This window comes from Talpa europaea (assembly GCF_964194135.1).
Source record: "Talpa europaea genome assembly, chromosome: X".
Taxonomy (NCBI): Eukaryota; Metazoa; Chordata; class Mammalia; order Eulipotyphla; family Talpidae; genus Talpa; species Talpa europaea.
Genome location: NC_140081.1, coordinates 18968261 through 18987747, shown reverse-complemented (window position 1 = coordinate 18987747; position 19487 = coordinate 18968261). Strand labels below are relative to the sequence as shown.

Below are 19487 nucleotides of genomic sequence, written 5' to 3'. Positions count from 1 at the left end.
ATATTTTTTACTTCCTTTGTTGATCCATTATTTTGCTCTTTTATGCTTTATCACTGAAAACTCTCCCCAAGTAGACCATACACTGTAAATACTTCTCCTGATTACAAAATCTCCTCACACAAATGTAATAGGCAATTTAATGAGCACTTCTTTCATAAAATTAAAAAATCAGGTCCTCATTTGGGACTCTATATAAATGAGATTTAGACCTCACAGTTTTAAAGTAATACTTCATTCTTAGTGATTCAATTCTGTCTCTTATCTGGGAAATAGAAATAATAAAACCCTTGTTGATTCTACAATTGGGTTGTAAAAGTCACGGTAGCCATCAGCTCTGAAGGCGAATGGCCAGGATCAGAAATACAAAGCAAAAGAGCTGAGATAAAATTTCTGAAGCAGCTTTAGCTTTATAGCATTATAAACCAGCAACAAGAATTCTTTGATTACTTAACAAAGATTCAGAAGGCATTTACTCTGTCATCTTTCTACGCAATGTGTTGTTCCCAGACAAGCAATACCAGCATCTCCTTGAAGCTTGTTAGAGAATTCTGGGCCCTCCACAGACCTCAGTTCTGAATCAAAATCAGCAATTTAATGAGACCTCTAGGAGATTCTTGTGCACATTAAAATTTGAGCCTCACTGTTTTAACACATGTCTAAAAGGTGCTCCATGCATTTTTTAAAAGTCTTATTAGTGGTTGTAGGTATTGGACACCAGTGGTGTTACAAGTAGGAGTCACAATCTTTCTCTGCTTCTTCACTGATTTCTGTGTTGCTGGCAAAGTTTCCCCCCCTCCAGTAGTCATCACGATCACATTATCTAGCTTTTGTCCAAAACCTGAGTCTTTCTTAAAGGTTCCTGTTGCCTCTAGCCTTTTCTTTCTTGTCCATTGTCAAAACACTACTTTTAGCCCAGATACTTATCTCCCAGACACCTCTCCTCGCTGTTTTTACCTGTGTCCCTGCCTTAACACGGGCCTAAAGTGTCTCAGAATTGTCCAGAAGCACAGTCCCAGTCTGTCACTCTTGTATTTTAAACTTGAGTCAATTTCACTTGTTGTCTAATGAATTGCAGACTCATTAAAAAGCCACATCCTTTTTGTCCAGCCCCCAAGAGATATGCAAGGCCGTAACTCTCTTTAAACTCCCATTTCCTACAGTAACATAGAGTCCAGATATATTTTCCCAAGCAGTCATGGAAATGACACACCATATACCTTGCTTGCTCCTATCCCCTTACTCCTAATTCCATCTGCCTAAGGCCTACCCATTTTTTTAAATTCCAATTCCCTTCAGAAGAAGAGGGATATAAAGATATTAGACAGTTAAAATCACGTTTAACAGGAAAGTGTTTTGCACTCTTACCCTCCTCAGTAGCATAAGGATGTATGAGTACTTTAGGTTTAAATATGGTAGATACCTCAAGTTCTCACATGATTTCATTTTCTACACTTCAGATTTAATAACAGGTTATTTTATTGTCTTGCAGATTCTAATTATAATTTTTAAAGGTAGAGAATAATTGCCTTTTGTTTAATGGTAAAAAGAATTTTTGTTTTTATGCATATTTAGTTATAATAGTCTTTTTGAATGGAACAATTTATCTGACACGCTTAAAATTTCCTTCAGTATAAAAAGTAGATCTTTAAGTTTGACACCATCAGTGACTCAAAATAATATTCTGGGGTCTGTAGATTTTTTAAAAGTTTTTATCCCTATACCTTAGGGAGTTGTTGTTAAGCTGCCCCTAAAAGCAATTAATGCTCAGTTTTATGTGTTTTTTTTTTTATAATGCAGAATGCATGGATGGAAACAGAATTTGAAATAAATTTCCTTCTAGTGTTATAATGAATTTGTGTTTAAATTTCTTGAGCTTTTTAAAAATACTGTGACTGAGCTATGTTCCTTTTCACCTCACGTATCCACAGTCACTAAGAAACCCAAATACTTTTTTTACATTTAAATTTTACAGCGTTTCAAAGACTATTAAACATGGAACATCTTGTGGGGACAAGAAATCGAATTTGCTCTTAAGAAGGTTCCCAACTAATTGATTTGTAGAACATTATCACATCCTCTAGCTGACAAGTTTTACAAAAATAAAAACTGGATCTGAACTGAGTGAGCACTCTTTTTTACTGACACATGAAAGGTATCTTTCTGTCTTGTATCCTTTGGATATAAGCATGTCAGTTTCATAGAGAAACTTTCACATGAAGCTCTTTTATTTCCTTCTCTCCCAGTAGAACTGCATGTGGTAGCACATTGTTTAATCTTTTCTCAACTAAAGGGACACAAGGCTTCAAGTTTTGTTTTGCTTTTTTGGTATCTCACAGGAGCTCCAGCATGGCATCGGGCAGCGGCAAACTGTTGTCAGAGTATTGAATGCAACTGGGGAAGAAATAATTCAACAGTCCTCAAAAACAGATGCCAGTATTCTACAAGAAAAATTGGGAAGCCTGAATCTGCGGTGGCAGGAGGTCTGCAAACAGCTGGCAGAAAGGAAAAGGAGGTAAGGTGTCGATCAAATAGGAATTCTAAAATTTTAGCGGAGCTAGTTAAGCTGTCCTTAAAGATTTAGGGAAAGAGGATTAGAACCAGGTGAAAAGCACTAACATTAAGGAACCCACAAACCATGAGTCAGTAACAGTAACACTGTTTTCTTTTTCTCATGCTAAACTATGTAGCTGTTGCTAGTTGAATCAGCAGTGCTTTTCTGCCATTTTAAAATTTCAAGTTTGTTTTAAAACCACACATGATTGTTTAATTATGAATGCCTCCAGTATAGTCTAGCTGTAACAAGCTGAATCTCAACTATTTTTTAAAGAAGAGGAATACAGGAAATTCTAAATAACTTTTGTGAGAAAAACTTCTGTTTGGCAGATTTCTTAGCAGCTACAAATGTCACTGTAATGCTGAAAAACACAATAGTAATACTTACCTTTACTTGTACTACATTTGTTAGTGTGTTCTTGAGGAGGGAATTGGGCAGAGTATGCTGAGATCTGAAAGGAAAAATAAAACTCACAAAGGTTATTGTTGAATTCAATCATCATTTAACTTTCCCTTGAATGTTTTGAAAGCACAGAAAGCCAAGTGTGTGCTGCAGTCAGAAGGCACAGATATTCTCATAAACCGGATTTTGTATTATGCTTCCAGTTGTGGATGCTAATGTTTCCTGTTTCGTAAAGGAGGACTTGGCCTTTCTTTACCAAATGAGACTATTGTTACCAACAGTGAAAACTCAGTTCTATTGCCAACCTCGTGTTTCCTACCTATCATCTACATAATAGGTATATTTTAATATTCAGAAAGCTAGAACAGCTCACTGATGAACATCAACCTATTAGAAAGGTTTTGGAATTATGTCCATTGTCATTGCCCACCTCCTCTTACTACCTTTGCTCATTTTTCATTATTCAGAAAGTAGCTGCAATTTATGTTCCTCTACAAAAATAAGTGCATTAGCAGACCTACATATTCACAGACAAACACATCTTGCAAAAGTTAAAAATTAATGGCATCATCTAAAAACATTTTTTGCTTTAAAACTTGGTTTAGAAAATTATATAGAGATTTATTTGAATTTATATAAAGACATCATAAAATGAAGACCCCAACTTTGTATTAAAGTACTTCCTTGGGTAAGTCATATAATTTTTTTTTTTTCCAAATAGAAATCCTTCTATTAAACACACAACTATCCCATTATTTCAGTAACTGATAGGTTTACAATCTGAACAAGTTTAAACCTGTATAAAGTACATCATTTCTGAACTAGACTCAATCTAGTCTAAAACAAGATGTTAAGAAATGCCAGGATTAAGGAAACTTAAATAGCATACTATAAAAATATATGTATCTTGAACTCATAAATTGGATTAAATTGTTTGGAGGAATGCTTTTACTTGTACGTAAAGCATTATTTCTCATTTTAACTGTCTCACATAGTACTTGAATAGAGCATATTAATATCTCTGACAACCCTTTTTCACCTGAATTTTAAAAATCTTTTTTTTTAAAGGGGTGATTTTATTTTTTTTTTATTTTAATTTTTTTAAAGATTTATTTATTTATACAAGCACTGGGTATAGTCAGAAGTGCGGGAGGGTGAGAGAATTCACCAGAGCCAGAGCAGGGAACAGAACAGGCAGATTGACGAAATACACTGCTGAGGGGAGTAGGAGGTGTGGCAAGAGAGGTCTGTTGCACTATGTGGGACCCTTGCCGGGCATCCAGGGATCGAACCGGTGCTGCAAAGGCTGTGGACAGCTTCACAGCCCAGCGCTCAACCGCTGCGCCACCAGGGGAGGCTCAATTTTAAAAATCTTATCTGTTGTTGATTTCTAAATCCCAGCTAGAACTTATAATGAAGATAAGGCAATATGGCTGTTCTACCAAATAAGATATAAATATTTAGATGCTACTAAGTTTAAAGAAAGTGGTATGCTGACCCCATTGTGAAATATTATACAAATTGTAGGTTAATTACAGCTAGGGATTTGACTGTAATTGGTTAGAAAAATTTCTCCCATTTAAATATTTTGACCTACATTAAATATTGCACTTTTGTACTTTAAAAAGTCAAGATCAGCTTCCTTGAGTTTTTTTTTTAACTCAGCTTTTAAAGTTGTCTACTTCATGCTGCATTTTAAAAATAAATGTTAGCATATTTAAATTTCCACTGAGATCAGTTTTCTAGCATACTTCCTCAGGATTTTTGTATCATTTGAAATTTATGAAATAAAAAAAATAATAAAACATAAATGCCAGTTCTACTAGCACATTCACAGTTATTTCCAAGCATCTAATAGCAAATAAAGTACAAATAAATAAAATAATAGTATATAAAGACTATGTTAACCTAACAATTATGAGAGGGCTGTAATCATAAAGCTATTGTTAATCAATGGCATGCTTTCAGTGTAGCTCAAGCAGAAGTTAGAAGGAAATAGAAGTATTTATTGCACAGGTGAAAAATAGGATGACTATTGAAGTTGACTAAAATATTCTTAGTTTGCAGGGGGCTTTAAATACAGCTATTGAAAATATTTAAAGTTTCTTAGTTATGTATTAAATTATACACATGAAGGGGTATAATTTAAGCAACATCTATATGAAATTGTGGAGCCTTATAGCTACATAATATTAACCCCTTCTCTTTGAAAATATAAGATATCCGACATATAAGAAAGAAATTTTCAGAAAAATTCAAATAGGATTGTACATCCAGTAAAGTTGGCCTCGGTTGGATTTAAATGAACTGTAAATTTAGCCAATTTGCTATACAATATAAAACAGAAAAATCACTGTTGCTTCAGTTATATAGCAGAGGAATTGAATAACATCTCTAGGTTGAAACATGATAGTGATGATTGTAGAGATGACTCAGTTATCAGAATAGTCCTTGTAAGTGAGTGGATGCAAATGAAAACCTATGGTCTATAAAGGGAAGTCTTAGGTTAAAGCAAGCCTAGGTGTAAAGACTCTTAAGCCCCATCCATTGATAGAATTCTCAGGGTGCCATGAACTTGAATAGGTAAAAATTACCTAACCACTAATTGGAATTTAGTATCCCTTTCCATTTGTTTTTTTAATATTTTATTTAAATTTTTTTATTTAGATTTATTTATACAAGCACTGGGTACAGTCAGAATGCGCAGGAGGGTGAGAGAATTCACCAGAGCCAGAGCAGGGAGCAGAGCAGGCAGAAGGACCGAAGTACACTGCTGAGGGGAGCAGTGGGTGGCAGGAGAGTCTGCACCTCCTCCAGTGGCCGGGGAGCAGCCGGGGATCGAACCGGCGCTGCAGAGGCTGCGGGCAGCTTCGCAACCCAGTGCTCAACCTCTGCGCCAACGGGGAGGCCTGTATCCCTTTCCATTTGAATATAGACAACAAGCCAAAGTAATACTAACAGTGAAATCACAGATGTTTTCATATCTCATTAGAGTTGTTTTGAATATTTCATGATATCATTCATGTTTTTCACTGCTTCAAAACTGCAGTTGTTATTAGATCTGCCACATGATTTTATTAATGTTAACAATAATCACATGTATTACAGCATCACAATTTTTCTATTTTATAGCTATATTTTAATGCAGTTGTTTTCATTTGGAATTCTATATATTTTGTTCTTCTTTTTCTAATTCCTTGAGTTGAGAAAAAGTTTATTTATTTGAGCTCTTTATTGTTGTTTGATGTGTCCTGCATTGCTATATATTTCTGGGACACAAAACAAATCGCAATGAACTCATGAAGACTGAAATCATACCATGCATCTTCTCAAACCATAAAGGTATCAAACTAGAAATCTATTATCAAAAGAAAGCAGGGAAATACTTTAATACATGGAGACTGAACAACACATTCCTGAAAGAGTCCTAGGTTAATGAAGAATTCAAAAAGGAAATTTTAAAATACTTGGAGACAGGGGCCTCCCTGGTGGCGCAGGTACTTGAGTGCCACGCTGTGAAGCTGTCCGCAGCTTCTGCAGCGCGGGTGCTATTTTGGCTGGTCGGCTAGGGTCCCACATGGCGAAGCAGACCTCTCCTGCCTTTCCCACTGCTCCCCTCAGCAGTGTATTTCAGTCAGTCTGCCTATTCTGTTCCCCGCTCTGTCTCATGTAAATCCTCTCACCCTCCTGCACATCTGCCCTGTACCCCAGTTCTTGTATAAAAATAAATAAATCTTTTAAAAAAAATACCTGGAGAACTTCTGATAACATAATGCCAGGCATTTGACTTAGAATAATATAAGTGGATCAAAGGTTGAATGGAAGAAGTAAGCAAGGTAATGGGAAATAGAATTCCTCAATTGAGGAATCTCTGAATCATAGCCCACAACATTTAAAATTGTTCTGAGGAGATTATCTTTCTTCCTTCCTTTAGACAAGTATGATATTGTCCAATCTGTCCCCATTTCACAGATAAGGCAACTACATACGAATGCACATTTTGAAATTGCAGTTTAAATTTAAAGGTTACTTGATTGAAACTTTTTCTTGATAATTTTCTTTTCCTGTCTTCAGTGAAAAATTTCAAGCACATGAAGAATTTGAAAAAAAAAAGACAATGAATACTTCCTCTTCTCCTTAATTTGTAGATTCAAAAATTGTTAACATTTCACCATATCTGTTTTTCTTTCTCTTCCTATCTCCCTCATATCTACCTTTCTCTAATACAGGGTATAATGTTTGTGCGCATGCACACACATTTTTTCTTGTTGTTTTAATATTTGCCTGTATGTTATATATAAATACCCTTACACTTCACTCCTAAATACTTAAGTGTGCATCTCCTTAAAATAACTGCATGCCTTATATTATCATACTTATTTATCAATCTCAAAAAAATAAATTTAAAATGCTATTATTTAACAACCAACCCATATTCAAATTTCACACTATGATTCAAAAGTGTCTTTTATATATTTTTTAAAAGATTTACTTATTCATACAAGCACTGGGTACAGTCAAAAGCGAGGGATGGTGAGAGAATTCACCAGAGACAGAGCGGGGAACAGAACAGGCAGAATGACGAAGTACGCTGCTGAGGGAAGCAGCGGGCAGCAGGAGAGGTCTGTGCGCCATGTGGGACCATCGCCTGGAGGCCGGGGATCAAACCTGCACTTCAGAGGCTGCGGGCAGCTTCGCTACCCAGCACTCAACCGCTGTGCCACCAGGGAGGCACGTCCGTTGTAGTCCGTTGTATTTTAAAATAATGCTTTTTTTACTACCAATATCCCATCACATTACATGTTTTACATTTGCATTTGCTTTTGTAAAGGGTAGAAAAAGTTTTTTTCCTCCACCCTCTTAGGTTTAGTGTCATGAGGCTATAAATTAAACCAACTAGAGAAACATTAACAGGAAATAAGTCATACACACTTTATTTGCTGTTAATATTGTGTATGGCTTGATAGAACTTCTAGGGGGAAAAGAAGTGAAAACTGGAAAGAAATGGTAGACCCATGAGCTTATATGCCACTTTTAACAAAGAGCAATAAGTAGAGAGAGAGGACAAGTCAAAGGAAAAGGGGTTTGGATTTGTTAGAGTAAGAGACTGTGGGAGACTATAGGGGGAACTAACAGAAGGTAAGCGATATTTCTTTTTTTTTTTCCAAGATTTATTTATTTTTATACAAGAACCGGGGTACAGGCCAAATGTGTGGGAGGGTGAAAGGATTCACCAAAGACAGAGTGGGGAACAGAACAGGCAGACTGACTGAAATGCACTGCTGAGGGGAGCTGCGGGCGAGACAGGAGATGTCTACCCTGCCATAAGTGTATCTCTGCAGCCAGCGGGGATCAAACTGGCATTGCAGAGGCTGCGGACAGCTTCACAGCCCTGAGCTCAACTGCCTGCACCACCAGGGAGGTCCATAAGGGATATTCAATAAGGTTTCTTTATGAAGATTCTAGTTAGTATTGTCTGCAGGTCAAAGTTCTCTTCTACTCCTGGTACAAAAAACGGGACAGGGATATCTCTACAAGGAGAAATTTACACTCTGTTTTTAGGCAGAAAGGGAGAGGCCGGAGAGTTTTTCCTGCGTCATATTTTGGAATGACATATTATGATCCCTTTCAGTCATTATGTTTCTTCAGTCTCCTTTATTCTAAAACAGTTCTCCCACCTTGTTTTCATTTTTTTTTTATTTTATATATTTTACATCATTTTTCATTTTTTGCACAATGTATGCATTTTCATCTTGGTTATAGTCCCCATACATTCCCACCCCCCCATGTTTTGATCCTACTCCCTTCCCTCCCCATAGTGTGTCTCTGGTTTATAGTTGCTTGTTGATATTTATTTTTACTTTATTATAATTAGTCTTTTTCCTGATCCCTTATTTAGGTTTTCTAAATCCCTGCTATGAGTGACACCACCTTGTTTTTATTTTTACTAATACTGACATTTGAAAAAGTCCAGCATGATATCCTCGAAAATATCTCACCTTTCAGGATTTTTTTTAAAGATTTATTTACTTATTTATACAAGAACCGGGATACAGGCCAGAGGCACAGGAGGGTGAGAGGATTCATCAGAGGCAGAGTAGGGAACAGAACAGGCAGACTGACAAAATACACTGCTGAGGGGAGCAGCAGTTGAGACAGGAGAGGTCTGCTGCACCATGTGGGACCCTCACCTGCTGGCTGGGATGGAACCAGCACTGCAGAGGCTGCTGACAGCTTTACAGCACGGTGCTCAACTGCCTGTGCCACCAGCGGAGGCCCTCACCTTTCAGGATTTGTCTGATTTTTTTCCCTTATGGTACTATTTCACTTGCTCAATAGTCTCTGAATTGGTGGACCTACATAAGACTGGAAAATATGCAAGTCAAATGTTTTTGGCAAGCATATTTTATGTAGGGTCCTGTGTACTTCTGAACACATCAGAAGATGAGAAATGAAGTTGTCACACTCTAAAGCACATGAAGTTTGATCACTTGGTTAAGATGGTGACCAGATCTTGAATTGAAAAGACACATTTTTTTTTTTTAATAGTGAGTCACCTAATGGCTAGATTTTTCCTGTTGGGAATTTTATATCCTGGAATTTGTATCTTTAACACACTTTATACCTCAAGGAGCCAATATTTAAATCAGTGTATAATTTAGACTTTTTGCTTATTCCACATTTTTAAAGTGCTGGTTTAAATTACTGAATAGTAGATATTAGAAATGTAGATTTTTTAAAAAAGCACTGCATTTCTATTATCAGTTATGTTGAACACTATAGATGAAGTTACAAACATACATCATTACAGATAGAACAGGATATCCAGTCTTGGCCCATACTCACTTAATTGCTTTAATAGTCATTGATTCTGACTGTCAGTGAAGATAATAACTGATAATTAAGAACTGGTTACAGAATGTCACAATTACTGACATTTATAGATTTGACTTTGTTTTCTTTAAAAAAAAAAGAGGAAAGCTTTCTTTTTATTTTATACTCTATTGATGTCAATATTGACTTATGGATTCTTATTTAGTCAATATGTTATAATGGATCACAGTTATTGTTCTTGTTGATGCTCCTATTTACTGTATTTGACCAGTGGCAACTCATTCAAACTTGATGACTAAATGTCCCTGGCTTATCCATATTCAGAGTCAACCATTTTCCCAAGGGCCTCTGGTTCTTTTAAAAAGAAATAATCTATAGAACCCAAGTTTTGGTCACTAACCCCTTCCCAAAGATCCCTTCTAACAAGCAGTCCTAGGGGAAAAACTAGTTTTGCAATGACACAAAATCCTTTCAGAATATATCAAAGTTCAAAGGTTTAAGCCACCTTAAAACCCCTTCTTATGTAAGACTTCATGTGTCATCACAACTTTGTACTTGTTCCAGTGCCTCTGCTTCTAAATTTTTGAACCAAAGTTTACCTGTATATAATCTATGCTAGTTTGCCAAGCAAATTAATGGTGTAAATAAACTAATGGGAGGCGTTCTTAAATGTACTTAAGGGAAGAAATTGTTTTTTAAAGACCTTAGCTCATTGTTTGCATGCAAATGGTGTAGTTAATTAGAAATGAGCCTTATCTAATTCATTAAAGTAGGCCTAGTAGGACCTCTACTTGAAAATCTCCATTAGCAATTCATATTAATGTATGCATTCCTTGTAAGACAACTGTTTTCTCTCAAGTCTCCTTTAATTTTGGCTTCTCACAAATACAAACTCCCCTAACAAAATAGTCCAGCCTTATTTCCTACAAAATGAAAATCAAAAACTTGAAAGTGATTCTAAAGTCTCTATAGTATGTACCATCTTTTAAATGTACCCAGTACACCATGTGAATGAGTGCTCAAAACCTTCTCACACGTTAACACTCTGCCCCCAGGATATCTCTAGCCCCAACTCCAGCCCACTAACTCTGTTATCTGACGGTCCCTGATTTCTCTTCAAGGGCTTTGACCCTGACTTTTCATTGAGCCCAGTTTGCCCTCTGAGTGACACAGGTTGAAATGTAGCCAAAAATGCATACTTTGCTTTTTTTTTAAAAAGTCACTGCTTTTGAAATAATGGCCTATGTTTAAAAATTGAGAGGCTCTCTCTCTCTCTCTCTCTCTCTCTCTCTCTATATATATATATATATATATATACACTATTATATTATATATATATAAATTAATTTATGCATAAAAGAACTGCAGTGTCGGGCAGAGGTGCCGGGGAGGTGGGGGTGAGAGGATTCACCAGAGACAGAGTGGAAAGCAGCACAGGCAGATCTACTGAAATACCTTACTAAGTGGTTGAGCCAGGAGAGGTCTGCTGCGCCATATATGGGTTAGCTCCCTGGCCAGGGATCGAGTTCAGTACCCAGTGGTGATGGCATGATGGCACTGAGGGAGGCCCATTATTTTATATTATTTTGTATTATTTTATAGTATATATGTATTTCTGTCTCCTTTTGAAAACTTAGATCTGACTCCTAGGCACTCAGCCTCACATATTCCCAAGTCTCCCCAGCTACCACTGACCGAGTGATGTTTGAGACACTTGCTACCTCAAAGTGTGGTCTCTGTACCTAAAACATGCAGAATCTATTAAATCATAGCCAGCATTTTAAAAATCTTCTCAGGTGATTCCTGGGCACAGCAAAGTTTGAGCTGCACTGTTTTAGGCAAGCACATTTTCCCTTAAGCTCACTAGTCCTATCTTACCACACATGTTTACATTGCCTTCCCATAGACATTTGATTTCATAATACTTCACTTAGACCCTTGTGCTATGATGATGATGGTGATGGTGATAGCCTTTAATATGGCCAGGCATAGTTCCCACTGTTTTACACAGCTCCTGTAATCTTGTTAACAGCTCTGTTCTCATTTCCATTTTACAGAGGACAATTGGGGCATAGATTGCTAACATTCGTTGTGTAAGATTACATGACATGCAAGCATTTGAACCAGGGTGTGTGTCCAAATAGTCTGACTCCACCATCCATCCTCTAGGTCTCATTTTGCATTGTTTATTCTGGCTTGAACCTTCTATATACTCTAGGCTTCCCTTTATTTTTGTCCACCAGCCTTTCACTTACCAGCCGATCCCCTTAGCTAACCACACTAATAAATAACAAGGAAATAGGACGTTAAATGTGTTCAGAACCCATCTTTCAAAAAATGTTGTCCATTATTTTCCATATTTCAGATTGTATAAAGCATAAAATGGCATCAAATTTCCTTTCCTTGAGCTTTTGCAAAAATCATTTACTCCGATTGAATTGCCTTTCCCCTTAGTTTCTTTTTTCTCAGAATCTCGCCCACCCTCCAAAACCCATCTTGTATACTATTTCCTCAATCAGTGTTACCTGCTTTTCTCAAGCAGAAGCAGTTGTTCTCTTAAGTTCTTTGTGGTCTTTTTATAATGCTCATATAGCATTTCACCAGCCTATCATGTGTGAGACCCACACATGTTTAATTTTCCCCAGCATGATTTAAAATTTTGTGAGGGCAAGATAATATCTTACACTCCTCTCTATAGCCCACAATATTTAGCAGAGTACCTAGTACATAGTAAATGGTGCAAAAAATTGTAATTTACATAGTGTGAATTTTTAATGTTGTAATAGTTTTTAGCTTTGATAGTATGAATTTTTATTCACACCAAATTAAACTGGGTATTCAGATCCTTGACTTTGTTACATGGGTTAAAAATAGATATATTGAGCCAAAACCATGTTTTGAAATGTTTGTATAGTATTGTCACATTTCTGTGTATATCTTTTTGTAGTTGCACTTGGTCAGTTCTAATCCTAAAGAAAGGGGGAAGTTAGGTTAATAATTCCTATTTTAGGTGTTCTCTACAATTCAATGCTGTTAAGAGACAATTACTTCAGTTTCTATAGCAAAACCAAAAAACAATCTTTGATTAAAACATATTATGCATTTGTTTACCTCAGTCATACTATATCACAACTAATAAATTTCAGGCAAATTAAGTAGCAATGAGCCATGAATCTGGATATTTTATATTCCTCCAACCTTTAACTGCAAGATGTTTTAGATACAACATCAGAGAGCTGTTTCTAAATTGATCAGAGATGATCATAGAGCTATTAGTATCCACAGGTATCTACAGGAAACTGGTCTCTTCCCATCTCTTCTCTGATGAATCTTGCAAAACTTTCAAGGACATTCATAATTCTTCATCAAAAGACTATGAAAAATTAGGTCCACAGTTTATCTTTCTATATCACATTTTATTCTTTGAAACTTGGCAAGGTCTAGTGAAACTGACTAGCTAGAGCCAAACATGCCATCACATTGGCTGATACTGAGGATATCACTCTCTATAGATGCATAAGTGAACGCACTTTATTCTTGAACTTCTGTGAACTTTTATGGGGCTTGGGAAGTAGCAGTTAGAGTAAGTTTATTAAGAATCTATCTGGGATGGTTCTTAAAGAGAGAAAAAAGTGGCGTGAACCAAATCAATGAAAGAAGAGACAGCTATACTATATTAAAGAACTACAGGCATTTCATTATAGAGAAGCTCTCTTTAATCTCCATTTAATTTACTCATCTGGTTATCCTAAGCTTTTCATTCTAGATATGAAAAAACTGCACAATTCCTGTTCCAAACTGAATGTTCACTATTAGCAACCTATAGAAGTTTTTTGAAAATTTTAAAAGTAGTCTTTTAGGTACCATGTACCTTGCCTCCCACCTTTTGAAAGTTTATTTGCCAAGAGCTTACCATGTGTTGCTCTTGTTTGTGTAAACACTTCTTGTTTTTATAATTATTTGATTAGGTCACATAAACTAATAAGGTAGGAATGTAAATAGAGAATTGTAATTTCTATAAAAACTAAGTTGAGGGCCTCCCTGATGGTGTGAGGGGTTAAGACGCAACCTACAAAGCTCTCTGCAGCCACTGCAGCACGAGTTTGATCCCCGGCCAGGGAGATAGCCACATGGCACAGCAGACCTCTCCTGCCTCGCCCGCTGCTCCCCTCAGCAGTGTTTTTCAGTTAATCTGCCTGTTCTGTTCCCCACTCTGTCTCTGGTGAATCTCACCACCCCCACACCTCTGGCCTGTACCCCAGCTCTTGTATGCATCAATAAATCTTAAAAAAAAAAAAAAAACTAAGCTGAATACTTTGGGAAATTTGAGAAAGATGATTAGCAGGGGAGAGGAATAATTGTTCTGTTATATGTAGATGAGGCAACTATTTAAGAATGAAGGTAGAGAGTAGAAACCACAAAAATCTGGAAGGATTTTACCATTAATTTCTTGCTAATTTCCTCCTCTAAGAAATCATAATTTAAAGCCCTCAGTGATAAAATTTAGGACTTTCTCTGCAAGGAACTTCAGTCAGTGGATCTTTACTCCAAAAAAGTCTTGTACCCATACTAAAGTGGCAAAGTTCATGACTGTTTTTATGTTCTGAGAGAAAATGTTTAAGGACATAGAAATGACTTTACATAATCCACTAAATTTAACAACTTTTCCCCCCCAAATTTACCTATCCACTCATCCCAACTAAGCGCAATAAGAGAATTTTGCATATATATCTAAAGGATAGACTATGATGTGGTGATAGAGCAGTCAAGGTCAAAATGGATGAAGTCATATAAGATTTCGTGTCTGAAAAACATTTTTCTGGGGTGGGATCAAGACTTTGAAAGATTTTATATAATTTAGATTTGAAACCTTAAAAGTGCCTCTGCCACTTGAACTCAGGGTGAAATGAAGTGGGTAAGAATGCAAGGAAGGCGATTTGATTAATTGTTAAGAATTTCAAATCAGGGGCCATGAGTATCTGAACAGAATAAAATGTGTAAACATGTGACAAATTCAAAATATTTAACAGATGAAAGTAAAATATCATAGTAACTGATTAGATGAGATGGGGTAGGTAGAGGGAAGAGTCTACGATAACCCCCTTCTCCAGGTTTCTGGTTTGGGGTTTAGCTGAATGGAGTTTAATTTACATAGGACAGGAAATACAAGAACTAGTAGCAAGATGGAAAGAGGAAAGCAAATCAGACCTGCAGGGTTGGACTTGGGATATGAGCGGCTTGAGGGCTCTGTGAAGCCTCTAAGACAAGACGATCAGAGAACATGCATTTGAATGTGTCAGTCTGAACACTAGGAAGAAGAAAGGGTCTGAAGACACCGGACCATTCTTTTTTCCTAAATATACAGATGGTTGCAATCCCTAGTCAATTAAGTGCTTCTCAATGAGAGCCCTTTCTCACATCATTTAGTTACTAGCTGGTAAACAAAACTGAATTCCCACAGTATATATTAGCCAGGAAGTGCTGCTGTGCAGAAGGTGTTCAGGTGTCAGGAAGCTGCTGTAGCAGATGAGCACGAACGGTAACTAATGACCCAACATAATGTATGTGATCTTCACAGACCGCCACCCTTAACTCTCCCAAATCGCAAGGCTTGGTAGACAGAATATTGGGGAAAGATCAGAAAAAGATACCAGTAACAAATATAGGAAAATAAGGTCAATGTTCCTATCCTACTAATTACAGATCAGAAATCTCCTATCACTATGAGGGGGCACACTCTGGTAAAATCGACAATATCTGCAAGCATATTTTAAGATATGATGTTCAATGACATATACAAGGTCAGTACAGAGGTAGCTAGGGAGCCTGTTAACACAAGGAAAAAGCACAAAGGAAAATGTGCCCTGGAAACTCTCTTGTCCATCTGACACGCCCTAGATGCTGCCATTTTCTCAAACAGACCAAATGACATGTTGCATTCTTTTTATTTTCCTTGTTACTGAGGAAATTTCACTTGACTACCTTCAAAGTGTATCCTGTGAGACATATTTCATACTATAAGCAATCATTTCCCAAGTACTTTTATGTTGGAATTAGACAAGCCACCATACTACTAAAGTAAAACACCAAATCCACAGCTCGGTGGACCATCTTTGTGCACAAAAGAAAACACAGAGCTTGAGATAAAAATGCCTGGATTGCTTTATTGCTTCCTCCCCTGGGTTTCATATAATTAATGGCTACCTTAGCTCTGTGTCTGAGACTGTTTTCATGTTCCCTTTAACAAATCTCTTCTGTTTTTCTAATTCTCAATTTCATAATTTAGCCATTAATATATATCCGAAGTTATCATAATATGCTTTTGCCCACACAGGCTAATTTGGATTAAAATATTTTTTCTCTACTGTGATAAATATGTTTTTAAAAACCCATCCTAAAATGGAAAACACTGTACGTGTGTGAGCTGCTAATCTAATAATGTTTCACTTATGATTAGAATGGTGAATGTATAACTATCTCATTTTCAGCACAGGCCTTATCTCTTATTTCACAGGAGTCTTGTCCCAATTAATTATTCCCTCTCCCCTGAATGCTCACAAGCATAAATGTCTCTTCACCCTTTCTCCACTGGCTTCCCATCCCTGACCAAGTAACTGTTTTAAGCTCCCAGATAGAAAAACAATGTGCAAATACTCCTTCCCTAATGTGTGCCACTGTACTTGTCAGCGTTCTCAGTGGTGAATAACAGAATCCAGTTCTGCTTAATAGAAGCACAAATCAACTTATGAGAAGGAGAAAGACCTGTTCCTGTTCATTAAAAGAAGACTTAGAACACCCACTCTAAAAACAGACCAAAACCAGAGCCAGAGAAGCTCGGCTCCAGGGATATCCTCCAAATCACACCCTGGTTCTGCGCACTGCATGGACCAGTCCACCACATTAGTGCCTCTGGAGAGAATTCTCAGTGATCCCACATCATTTTCTCTCTCCACTATATTCCACATATGCAAGCCATTCAGATTCTGGACAGCCAAATTTGAGAAAGGTCTCTTACTTCACCTTCTTAGTTATTGTTCCCATTTGAATTGTCTTCGTACTCACTAGCACTGAAGTTCACATGTTCTCTTTTAACTCATCTCTGTTTTTGCTCTTAGTCCTCACTACTGCTTTGGAACCATTCTTTCCAAGGCCACCCATGATCTCTCACTAAAGCCACTTGACACATCTCTGGCTTACTCTAGTCCACTTAGCATCAACTGACAACTGCCCATCTTAGTGTTTTGTCCTGCCTTGTGTTCAATGTCATAGATTTCATCTAATGTTATTCTTACCTCTCTCTGCATAATTCCTTTCTCTTTTGATTACATTCCTTCTTTCATCTGTCCCTTAAATCCTGATATTTCAGAGGGACTTGTCCTCAAGCCTCTCTCATTATCTACACTTACTCTTTTTGTTAGCCATAAGTCCAGATAGTAGCTCTTACCATATCCATTTGAATAAAAAAGAGTGGTAAACAGAAGAAACACAGCAAGGTAGACATACTTTCATGTATCATGTAAAAGGAATCTGGAACTAGGTAGTCAAGGTTGTTGTTGTTCAATGGTATTGAAGACCCAGGTGCCCACGATCTCAGAAATCTGTCATCTCTTGGTGTAGCTCTTACTTTTATGGTCCACGGTGACTGTCAGCTCTCCTGAGGTAGCTTCTGATTCTCAGATTGTAGGATTGGGACAGAATTAGACAGTAACTGTCTCTGACTTTTTGAGGGGACTACATGGCAAGTTTACATAACACTTTCGTTTACACCCCATGCATTAGAATTGATTCTCATGATCTTGACAAGCTACAGTGGACACTGGAGAAAGTAGTCATTGAGCTGGGCAGCTAAATATTGGACTCCTGTTACAGAAAGGAAGGGAAGAATGGATCATGGGGTTTGCATATGGGGGCTTCATGGGGTCTCTGCCATAATGATATATTTCATTTTGTGTTCTAAATTTAATATTCATTCTCAGATATGGCTCTGGATTAGACCTACATACTTAGCTTCCAATTGAGCATTTCCTCTTCCATAGTTGGAAGTGGATCTCAAAATCAACTCATCCAACACTGAACATGTTCTATTCTTCTACAAAATCTACAGTGAGCGGTATCACAATTTGATAACATACTCAAGTTAGAAAATTGGAAGTCATAAAAGCTAATCCTAATGACAATAAATTTTGTGTATTTACCCTAGGAAAGAGCATGAGTTTTACAAATGCTTTCCCCTTATCTTTACAACCACTCAATTTTGAGGGTATCTCATATCCATCCTCTCACCTGATTCTGTGAGATGCTGGACAACAGATTGCAACATTAAGTCCATTTTACAAATAGTCAAATTGCAGGTCAAAAAGATTAAGGTATTTGACCCATAGTAATCAAAGTTATGGAAGAATCAAGAACAAAAAGTCAGCAATGCTGATCTCAAATCTGATCCTTTTCTACTGTTAGCATGCAAACAAAATAAGTAAAGGATAACAGGGACCAATTAACAAATAAGTGTTCCCCACTATGCTTACCACTATTCCCTTAGTCAATTAAAGAGACTCACGACTGTATCATCTCAGATTTGTGCTTCCTCCAATACCTAAGGAGGATGCAGTCTTTGAGTAGGTATTTTTGAATTTTTAATTGTGTGAAATTTGATGAGAAAAAAAAGAGTAGGGGAGACTTATTGAAGGGGAAGTATTCAGAGAGGTAAAGGCAATCTACAAAATAAGGAGGAATAGATAATCCATGAATATGGGTGTGATTATTAGAGAATTAAAAAAATTTAGTTGGTTGGTGGACAAAAAAAGAATGAGGAAAGGGAATTGAATTTCTAGAATGTTTTGTAACTTGTGGATGGGTGCCCTTTATTGGTCAGGATGTACAAATTAGAATTATTTTTAATTATATTAACAATTTATAAAATTGTTTTATGTTTCATTTTGAGAGATCTTTTGTTGATATACTGGGTTTCTTTGGATCAACTCTGAAAAGTATGGGTCATCAGGTGTCCTGCATTCTTTAGGATTACACAAGAGAATGAAACTCTACCTTTATGAGCCAGTTTAATGATTTTTGAAATGATTGGTGTCCATCCATGACAAAAAATAGCTTGTTTCTCCTTCTGATTTATTTGGCATTTTCTTGCCAATTAACCTTTCCACTGGACAGTGGAAACTAAGAGTAATTGGAGTTGAGGTCGGCCAATTAAATAAATGTGCTGGCTAAATTCTGGACGATGATCGCCTATTTTTCCCACTTGTATTTATTATCTTGAAAGTAAATAGCACAACACTTAAGTGTTTATATTTTTATATCACATTCTTGTTTGTCTGGCAAGTTCCTTAAATTATCCAAGCCCCTTTACACATCAGAAAACTAAGGATAATGATATAGCTCTTGTAGGGGTGCTATCAGGATTAGAAACAATGTAAATAAATTAACTAGCCCTGTGTCTGGCACATAAATAGGACTTAGAAATTAGTCTCTGGGATAATGAACTAGAGTAGCTCGACAGATTGATTCCCCCCAAAACAACTGTAAAACTGAACAAAATAGTTGATGACTGGTACAATCAAAGTCATACACCTAATTGAAAAATGATAATATATGGGAAACTATTGAAGTGTGAATAAGAACAGTGGAAGTATATGGTGTTTTTAAACTGGGACTGAGCCCACACTCTACTTGGTCAGCATAGATA

General features: G+C 36.8%; 1 protein-coding gene across 1 annotated transcript in view; it reads left to right on the top strand.

Moving 5' to 3' along the window:
- Positions 1 to 19487, top strand: part of DMD (dystrophin) — a gene marked incomplete at both ends in the record, with an annotated part of 1915324 nt that overhangs the window by 1126129 nt on the left and 769708 nt on the right. The window contains 1 exon segment of the mRNA XM_084258879.1: positions 2337 to 2512. Within this exon segment, the coding sequence (XP_084115005.1) occupies positions 2337 to 2512 (176 nt within the window).